The 10,536-nt window shown below is 36.8% G+C and overlaps 1 protein-coding gene across 8 annotated transcripts in view; it reads left to right on the plus strand.

Annotated features, from left to right (window-relative positions):
* sdk2b (sidekick cell adhesion molecule 2b) overlaps positions 1–10,536 on the plus strand; it is a 341,245-nt gene that overhangs the window by 308,229 nt on the left and 22,480 nt on the right. For 6 of the 8 annotated variants that reach the window (XM_058794072.1, XM_058794075.1, XM_058794074.1 and 3 more), the window contains 11 exons: positions 374–568; positions 1,611–1,812; positions 1,968–2,071; positions 3,567–3,637; positions 4,162–4,297; positions 4,921–4,977; positions 5,465–5,566; positions 5,656–5,771; positions 7,466–7,652; positions 9,185–9,322; positions 10,414–10,536. The exon at positions 10,414–10,536 is cut by the window's right edge and continues 87 nt beyond it. In XM_058794072.1, coding sequence (XP_058650055.1) covers positions 374–568; positions 1,611–1,812; positions 1,968–2,071; positions 3,567–3,637; positions 4,162–4,297; positions 4,921–4,977; positions 5,465–5,566; positions 5,656–5,771; positions 7,466–7,652; positions 9,185–9,322; positions 10,414–10,536 — 1,431 coding nt within the window. The remainder of the gene's footprint in view (positions 1–373; positions 569–1,610; positions 1,813–1,967; positions 2,072–3,566; positions 3,638–4,161; positions 4,298–4,920; positions 4,978–5,464; positions 5,567–5,655; positions 5,772–7,465; positions 7,653–9,184; positions 9,323–10,413) is intronic. The other 2 variants (XM_058794073.1, XM_058794078.1) reach the window with 1 other exon arrangement.

Here is a 10,536-nt window from a genome sequence, read left to right on the forward strand (position 1 = left end):
TTTTTATGATAATTTGATCAACTAAAAGTTCAAAAGAACTGTGTTTATTTGAAATAGAAATATTTTGTAACATTATAAATGTTGTTAATCTCAATTTGGATCAATTTATTGCATCACTGCTGAATAAAAGTATTAATTAAAAAAAAAAAAAAATGTACTGACTCCAAGCAAAAAAAAAAAAAAATAGTGTAAGTGCTTCCACTCTTAAGCGGCCCCATTGTAAACAAAATCACATTAGTTTTTGTTTTGTTCATTAGCTTGCGTTTCCTCTAATCAAGAAACAAAGCCAAATGTGTTACATTTCCTCAACTGCACACAAGGAAAACAGTTTTTCCTGTCCTGATCTCTGTGATGTCATCGGTTCCCTCTCCAGCCTATCAGATCACATACCGCCTGAACTCCACCAATAGCAACACAGCCACGTTTGACGTCTTGAACTCCAGCGCACGGCAGTATACCGTCACCGGACTGAGGCCGGAATCCGTGTACGTGTTTCGTATCAGAGCGCAGACACGCAAGGGATGGGGAGAGGCAGCCGAGGCTTTGGTGGTCACCACCGAGAAGAGAGGTAATGCATAGTATTGTCACACATCCACAAGACAAGCTCAAACTGAGCAGTGTGTCTGATATTAAGCATGAAATTAATTATAAATGGTTAAAATTTAAATCTATCCAAATGATCTTACTGTCACAGGTTCATATAATCAGATCTAAAGTGCATGTTTGTGTGTTCATGTCTCTGAACGGAGACGTCCACGGTCCACTGAGGTCAAGTCCAAAACAAATCAATCCCTTTTAGCCAGACCCACTTTGGTGTGGTTTGAGACGCCTGGCAGAAGTTTTGCTGCACTGACTTCCACTCAAGCAAAGGCACATTCTTCTTACAAAGCATTATAATCAGACTTCAGATTGTTTATGCAGTTCACTGATCCAACGTAGAGGTATTGAATTGTAATGTGTTCTTACATAATGTAATATGAGAGTCATAAATTCTCCATAATCTAATGCATTTTTTAAAATGTTAACCGTGTTCTGCAGGATTATAAGTGTGCAGTGGAGCAGTGATAATATTGTATGACTGCACACGTAAAACCAGGGTCGGGATGATAATTTAAAGCTAGCTTTCCAGGCTACAAGTTACTCATAATTTAAAGTAGTTACACAATTAAGTTACTATTTGAAAAAGTAGTTTGCTACATTAAAATTGCTAACCAAAAGTAGCTCAACTATATTAGCTTCAATATGTTAAACTAAATAGACTAAACTAAATTTAAATTACCATTTGCTATTACTAGTATCAGGGTAAGGGGACAAACACATTCTAAAGATAACTGTATGGACAAAAAATTGAATATATCTTTGAGATGATTCATTTTTAATTCATTTTCATGTATCAGATTCATTACAGTTTATAAAACAAGAAAATTTGTATGGAGTTAAAAACGTTTGAATATCTTGCCTTCTGTGAAGGGACTAGTGAATTGTTTATTTGAACTGTTCAAATAAGTGATTTAACGTTAAACAAACGGATTCACAAAAAATGCTAGGAATGTGTTTGATTATTGGCTTTAAGTTTTTAAGTGTGCTTACGCTTGACCTCTGACCCCCAGCTCGACCACAACCCACCAGCCGTCCCACAGTCCCGCAGGAAAACGTACAGGCACGCAGCGTGCTGCTGTCATGGGAACCCGGCAGCGACGGTTTATCTCCGGTCCGGTATTACACGGTTCAGGTCAGAGAGCTGCCTGAGAAGAACTGGACGGTTCATTCTGCATCTGTTAGCCACGAGTCCAGCTCCTACATTGTTGACAGGTACAAAAGACATCTGCTGGGAAGTTTTGTGTGATTTTGATTCAAAAGTCCTTCATGCATAAGCACAGATTTTCCATCAACAAGTGACGTTACTTTGTTAGTCATTGTAACAGCGGCCTGTGTTTTGACTCGTGTGTGTGTGATTTTTATTTCAGACTGAAGCCTTTCACCTCCTATCAGTTCAGAGTGAAGGCCACTAATGATATTGGAGACAGTGACTACAGTGAAGAGAGTGAAGCCATTACAACACTACAGGATGGTTAGAACATTTAACCCTTCCCTCTTCATTCCGCATCTCTTGTACTCTTTAGAAATGTTTTGTTTAGCCGATATAAATTGCCCATTCCCACAAATTTGCACACTCTGTTTCAAAACCTTCTGAGCTGCTTGTCTAGACATTGTAAGGCATCGTAAGCATTTCAAATGTTCTAGATGGTGTTCCATACCGCACAACCTAGTCTTTAGTTTGTCAGGTAGCTGGTCTTTTAGCCTAACCGGCTGACAAGTGCCCCAAACCCCTCTAAAATCTGCAAACCAGACCAACGGGAGAACCAGCTTACAGGAGGCTGCTTTAACATTGAATTCAGCATCTTATATGTTCTGTAAACATTTTTAGGAGATGCTTAATAAAATTATTTTAAAACTGAACAGATGAATTACTGCTTCTAAACAAATGCTTAGCAGTGTCATTTGGTTCTTCTGGCACACTGGAAAAGAGCTGTAATAAATTAGTGTTTTATTCAATTTGAGGCTAAAAGTCTTGTTTGTGGGGTAAAACCCCCCTATCTTTCCAGAAGATAAATATAATTAGTTCAATATAATTTCAGTGGATTATTTCACCTAATATTTGTGTGATATGTATCAGTGAGGGGTTTTTTTTTGTATTGTTTTGTTTTTTTTGAGAGAGAGAGAGAAATTAATACTTTTATTTGGCATGCATTAAACTGAAAATGAACCAAAAAAATAAAAAATTAAGCAGCACAGCTATTTTTTACCAATGATAATAAGAAATGTTTTTTAGCTCCAAATCAGCATATTAGTATGATTTCTGAAGGGTCATGTGACGCTGAGGACTGGAGTAATGATGCTGAAAATTCAGCTTTGCCATCATAAGTATAAAATACATTTTTAAATAAATTGTAATAATACTTCACAATATTACTGTTTTTACTGTATTTTTGATCAAATGAATGCAGCCTTGACGAGCATAAGAGACTTATTTCAAAAATTCCTTTTCCTGTATAGGCAGTGTTGCAGCTCACTGGGTTTTGGAACAGAGCCATTAAACACATATTCTTCTCTACATGGTCCCGCCTTCTTGTCTTTGAATATATATACAGCCAAACCATTCTGTATGTGATATGCGTTTCATGAATTGACCATTATGCAGCACACAGATGCTATTCTGTCTGTATTACGAGAACTTGGCTTTACAGTCATGATAGCAGCCAAGCACTTATTGTGAATCCAGGTGATGCTATTGTGTTCCAGCGATGATGTCATTGCTGGAAGCAGTAGAATAAGTGAGGTAATACAGTATCTCTGGTTGCTATGAAGCAACTTTAGTGTAGTGAGACAGGCCATGCATAATGCCTGTTTAAAACCCAACACAACAAATCAGGCTGGTAGACAGGCAATGCAGTGTTTATGTAGCGTAAGACATTGTAGCTGATGCAGCAAAACATTCGCTGGGATGCCAGGTACACAATTATATTTCTGTCCCTCTCCATTTAAGCGTATCTCTCTCTCTCCAGCTCCAGACGAATCTCCCACAATCTTGACTGTCACGCCACACACCACAACCTCTGTGCTGATTTGCTGGCAGGTAAGTGGGCAGGACTTTTCACTTACAGCCACACGAGCCTTGCTTTTCCATCAGCGGTTTTTTCATCAACAGAGCAGGAGGGCATAGTATGTATCTTAAACACATATTATCAAACTCACCCCTGAATTACACTTTCAAAGAGGGCTGATTTTACAAGCCCCAAGCCTCTGGTTCACTTTTTTATCCATTCAGGTGAAAAAAAGGTGAGTGAACTGGTTCCTCCCGCAGAACTAGTTCATTCACGCTTTACTGGGGGGATTTTTCTGATTTGCCCTCCGGCTATTAGCAACATACATGTTTATACAATCTCTAATTACATGTACTCAATGTAACTCAACCCTAGACACAAATCAAATGGCAAAAGCTTAAAGGGGGCGGGTCTGAATTTTTTCTGACCAATAGCAGGAGCAGCAATTCTGTTTGCTGAGTCTGACACTAGTGGCACAGATATTCCACACTTCACCTTTAATGACACTGTTGATTATGTGTGGTGACATTTGCTCAGCATGTCCTGTCGTCCTTAGCCCCCTCCTGAGGAGAAGATTAATGGGATCCTATTGGGCTTCAGAATCCGATATCGGGAGTTGCTTTACGATCGGCTCCGAAGTATCAGCGCTCATGCCATCAGCAGCCCTTCAATCAGCTGGGCAGAACTCACATGTAAGCAGAAGTATTACTAGCAGTGTACATTAAACGAGACAAGTATACATCTTAATTTTTTTTTTTTTTTGCGCCTAACATTGTGATTATTTTGTTTAATATTCAAAATGATTTGTCTTTTATAATGACTAATGTTTTAATTGATTCATAGCCCAAATCATAAATATATATTTTTTAAATTTAATTAAAAGTAAAAAAAAAAAAAAAAGTTAAATTAATCAGTTAATTAGTATTAGTTTCAATTTCAATATGTTCATTAAGGGCTTGTTAGTTTAAAAGTATCATTTTAGTAGACTAAGCTTCATTTTATATTTAGTATGAACTGTTTTAAAATATTTAAGATAATAATCATTATTTTCATATTACATACTATTTTTTATTGATTCACAGCCCAAAACAATAAAAATATTTGAAAAAATTAATTAAAATATTTAAAATAAAATATTTGTACAAACATAAAATATCTTCATTAATAGCCTCTTAGTTCAAAAGTATTATTTTTGTAAACCAAGCATAATTTTATATTCAATATTAACTATTTTAAAATATTTAAGCTAGTTTCTGACTCTTGATCATATCTTATTTGCTAATGTTCTCCTCTTCCTCCACTTCCTCTTCTGCAGCTCCATACGGCATACGGAACCTCAGCGATCCCTCCCTCACTCAGTATGAGCTGGACAGTAAGTCACTTCCTGTTTCTTCTTGCTATTTTTTTCCTAATTCTCCTGCCCAGTTCATAAAGCTGATGTATGATTGTGTCTAATCCAGTACATGTCAAGTCTTACTTGAGAATATGCAGTCTAGATGTTTAGGCTGGCTGCTGTCAGCGGTCATGTTCTCACCTCACGTCTAGTGTGGTAATGAATTTAAGAACTGGATCTGGTTTCTATCTGCCGTTGATCTCTGCTGGAAGAGCAGTGTGTAAATTGAGTTCAAATAAGCAGACTGACTCATCTTTCGGGATAGGAGCTGACACAGTTTTCAGAGAAAGTCTGAGTCAAAGTTAATGAAACAAAGATGGTCGAGAAAGTGGAACATTTAATATAAAGCGAATCACATTGTTTGTGTGTTTTAGTTTAGTTTAGTTTTTTTAAGTAGATAAAACTTGTTGTAGAGTGCCAACCATGTATGAAAAAACTGCTATTTGTGATTTTTGTTCTTCTGTAGATCTTACGAAACACAAGCGCTATGAAATCAGAATGAGTGTCTATAATGCTGTTGGTGAGGGACCAACTAGCTCACCACAAGAAGTCTTTGTTGGTGAAGCAGGTAAAAACCTTTATTATTTTTATGAAGTTTTTCTTGGCTTACAAATAAAAAGGACCAAAACTTCACCTCACATTGGCATTCCCTCACAGTTCCCACTGCCCCACCTCAAAATGTGGTCATCCAATCAGCTACTGCCACGCAATTTGATGTGACGTGGGACCCGCCTCCACTGGAGACTCAGAATGGAGATATTCAGGGTTATAAGGTCAGATTCTGATGACTATGTGGAAAATGCTTTTAGTGTGAGTCCCATGGATATTTTCTGTATTATGGTTATCTGTTGACCTTCTATGACTAATGGCTTTTCTGACTTATTTATACTGTTTACTATTTGCATTAAAAAAAAAAATTGTGTAATTTATGTGGAAAAAATCACTGATCACTGTCAGTAATATATGTATACAGTATATATGTATGTATGTATGTGTCTATATATGTATGTGTGTGTGTGTAGAATGTACTAATTCATTTTTTTTTTAATAATGGATTTTCATAAGTTAAAAATGTCTGGGATTGACACATGGGCAAGACACTAAACTTATATGTAAAGGTAGGGTGAACATATTTTAGTTTTCCAAAAAGAGGACAGTAGGGGGCGGGGACATGGGCGGGGCTTCGCCTAACAGTATACATAGCATGGTTTTTTTTTTTTTTGTTGTTTGCTTATTTTGTTTTTATAATAAACAAAAAAGAAGACAAGTAGATAGAATAGAAAAAGAATATGGAATGCTAGTGTTAGAGGGTCATTTTTAAATAAAAATAAAACAAGTCAGTAGAACAGAAAAAGAATAGATAATGCTAGTGTTAGAAGGTCATTATTTATAATAAATAAAAAGAAAATAAGTAGAAAGAATAGAGAATGCTAGTGTTAGAGGCTCTTTTTTTTATAAATAAAACAAGTAGTTAGAATAGAAATAGAATAGAAAGTGCAAATGTTAGAGAGGGTCAGAGGGGTTTTTTTTCATAAAAAAAAAAAAAAAAAGCAAATAAAATTAGCATTAGAATAGAGAGTGCTAGAGTTAGAGGGTCAAATTAAGATGAAAGAGATGTGTTTTCAGCCGTTTCTTGAAAATATTATGGACTCAGCTGCTTGGATTGAGTTGGGCAGGTCATTCCACCAGGAGAGAACAGTTAATGTAAAAGTCCATGAAATGGAATTTATATTCAAACCTTTAACCCACTTGGGAAAATCAACCCATGGCAACAGTTTAAAAGTAGCCCAGTTCTGTGGAAAAAAGGCGGACTTGGCAAAGAGCTGCAGGAGTCAGATTTGACTGATCACAGGTTGAGAATAAGGAGAGATGACTGACAAGACCATGCTTGAGTATTTGCTGCTCAACAGATCCTGAGCTCATTGAAAAATATCTGATCTTGTAAGATGTGCTCCCTTTACACAGAGTGCACATGATCGCGAAATCGAAAGTGAAAGTAAACAGCGCAAAATATTAAAAAATATTTAAATACACCACATACAGATAGCGGCTCCTTGATGCACCAAAATTCTATACAATATTAGAATGTTTAAAGGAGTGGACACGAAAATCACGGGAGCGAAACATGTTACGGGAGCAGGCGGCAATGGTCAGCAATTCAGCGGGAGCGGGAATAAGAAAACAGCCGAATCCCGGACATTTTGGGGCGATTAAGAAATCCCGGCCGGACACATTTTTGTAGGTCCAAAAAGAGGACATGTCCGGGGAAAAGAGGACATATGGTCACCCTATGTAAAGGACAAGGTCATTTTAAAAAGGTTGCAAAAATAAATGATGAGCTTGAAAATGTTTCCAAGAGCTTTATAATGTAGCCTTTATATAATAGAATATTCTAGAAGCTAAAAATGCCTAAAACAGACATGCAAAACAATAATATGAGTGTGACCTATTTTTTTTCTACTTGCAGATTTTCTTTTGGGAATATCAGCGGAAAAATGAGACCGAGAAACTGCGGACTCTCTTCCTGCCAGAGGGAGGGGTGAAGCTCAAGAATCTAACGGGCTACACCACCTACATGATCAGTGTTGCTGCTTTCAATGCAGCCGGTGATGGGCCACGCAGCCCACCGACCAGAGGAAGAACACAGCAAGCTGGTGAGGAAACTTTAGACAGTTCTGTCCTTACCCGTCTTGTCCTGGACCTTCATGCATTATCACAAAAGTTAACAAAAACGCTTGTTCTGGGTCATTTGCTAGATATATGGTGTACTGTAAGACCACTATCAGAACTTCACTAGATAGACTTTTTCAGATTTTAAAGCTGAATGGAATAATTTTATATCTAAACTAGCACAAACGTAAAACTGCAACTTATTTTACGGTAAACACATGGGCAGTCATTCAGGAGTTTGTAATGATGGAAACTATTTCAAATAATTTCATTATTTGTCCAAGACCTTCTGGAATGTGAACCACTGCTGAAAACCGGCCAAAAAATATCAAGAACTCAATAAGTTATCCTTTGCTTGTAATCAGTAAATCTGCTGTCTGCGTTTGTTTGTGTGTATAGAGTTCGCTCTGATGAAGCAGAGTAATTTCTGCCTTATTCAGCCTTGTGGTTTTCATTCGGCATGCTTGTGAGTTGGCTCACGGCTCAGAGCGTCTGTGGGACACAGTCTCTAGATTGTTCTCTCATTCTGGAGGAGATGTTTCCCTGGAGTCTGAGTGAAATATGCTTTTCATTCAATTGCCACAGAAGTGACCGTTTTTTGTCATCTGATATTATAAAGTTGGCCGTGTTGAGCCTCAGTGTCAAAATTTGTTGATGGATGAAATAGCTTTCCAGGCTATTTTGTTATGTGTGAGCTTTTTGTTTTTACTCTCTTTGCTAATAAAATTCAAGAAGGGGAAAGACGAGAAACAAAGTAGTGTGTATAATAGGACAGAGGACATAAAACTGATATTCTGAAGCCTCAAAATTGAATGGTGGAAACATGCACTAGGTTTATTCTTTATTTTTCTTTTGAAGAAAAGATGATGTGACAAATAAGACAAAATTCACCTTTAGTATAGATTGATTGATTCTCAAGTGAATGATTTTGAAACAAGTCAGTTTTTGAAACATCAGAGCGTTGAATGAATTAACACCTAAATTACTGACTGGATTTGGAGTTTTGTTAAAATATGTTGAACAAATGTGTCATTGTTTTGTTTAGTTTGCAGTTAAGACCACTTATTGTGTGCGGTTAAAGTACTGTTGACATACTAAAGAGCATTGTGTGTGCTTGTGGTTACAACTACATATAATAGCTTGACAGTTTTTGTTTATATCATAAATCGTTCTTCCAGAAAACAGTCTGACTGGCGTTAAATGGTTTTGTCTCAAGCTGTGGAGCTGAAACACATAGCAAATGCAGTACAATAAATCAGCAAGAGTCTGACAACCTTCTCACAAGCTGTGTCTGTCTTCCTCTCCTTCATCAAAAAAGATTTGTCTCTATATTATGTCTGCGCTTTTTCTTTTTCCCCCAGAGATAGAAACAGGCACAGAATGACAGGTAATTTTGTTGTAGCTGTTTTTTGTTCCAAGAAGGGTTTAAAGCCTCAATTCCAGGAAAGGGAGTCAGACAGACACGTTTAATCCATTGAGACCGTCTCTCCTGATTAGCAGATGTTTTCTCTTTCAGCTCCCAGCGCTCCCAGTTTCATCCATTTCAGCGAGCTCACCACCACCTCCGTCAACGTGTCGTGGGGCGAGCCTGTCTTCCCTAACGGCATCATTGAGGGTTACAGACTTATCTACGAGCCCTGCATGCCTGTTGATGGTCAGTGCCTTTTTTGTTTCGTGTATACATTTCAGATTTCATGTATAACACCTTTAGCCTCAAAGTTCCTTTTTCTAACACCTTACTAACATTACCAGATAATCTTGAGTTTAATTAATAAAGCCAGTTAGTAGTCACAGAGAGAGAGAGCGTGAGTGTGTGTGTGTGTGTGTGTGTGTGTGTGTTTATTTGTTTGTGTGCAGAGGTGTTGGGCGCAGGAAAACACTTTCCTTCCATAAATGTGCTAACATCGAATTGTGATTATTATAATCAGTCGGGGTCCACAACTAACACCTGCCAGTGGTGGGTTAATTGTAAAGTTACTGTAGATAAATATTGTAACTGCCCATGGAATTTTGCATTATTTTTATTTTATTATTAACAGAATAATTTAGCTGTTATTTAAAATTATTTAGCTATTTCCTTGCTTATTTATGACAAACAGCAAAGGTAATTGTGCGCTATTACTTACAAACAGTATTATTATAATATAATTTATATACTATTATAATATTTAACACTATTTTGAGTGAGCTTTTTATATTTTCATTTTCTATTTTTTTTGTTATGTGCTATTTATCTTTAATTTGTGTAATTGACATTGTTATTTTACATTGTAGTTTTAATTTTAGTTAATTATTTTATTTTTAAGTTGAATTTTTTCATCTAATATTTATATTTTATATTAGCTTAAACAATTATTATTATTTTTATTATTATTAAAAATATATATATATTAATAGTTTTAGTTAACATTAACAAACATAAACTATTCACCTGTCACAACTCCTTGTTTTTATTCTTTATATTTTCATTTTGGTGCCTTTTAGTGGCTTGGTCTTGATATAATGGAGTTCTGGAGAAAACTTTAGGAGTTCAATATTCAAACTTCAGATGATAATAATATCCACTTAGGAAAGTTATCAGAAAACACAAGTCTTTTGCTTGCATTTAGCACTTGATGAGTGTTAATTTTGGACCTTGCGATCATTATTCAGGGGCCAGCAGTATTGTTGAGATGAGATCTACGCCCACGTGTGAGTGTGTGTCGAGCTCCTGTTGCCTGAACTAAAAGTAGTGTGTCTGTCTAGAGTCCTCAGTGGCCTGTGTCGACTGTCTTCACTCCCCCTCCCCCCCAGGCGTCAGTAAGATCGTGACGGTGGACGTGAAGGGGAACGCCCCCCTGTGGCTGAAAATCAAAGACCTGGCGGATG

Source organism: Onychostoma macrolepis, chromosome 12, assembly GCF_012432095.1.
Source record: "Onychostoma macrolepis isolate SWU-2019 chromosome 12, ASM1243209v1, whole genome shotgun sequence".
In the NCBI taxonomy this organism is placed as follows: Eukaryota; Metazoa; Chordata; class Actinopteri; order Cypriniformes; family Cyprinidae; genus Onychostoma; species Onychostoma macrolepis.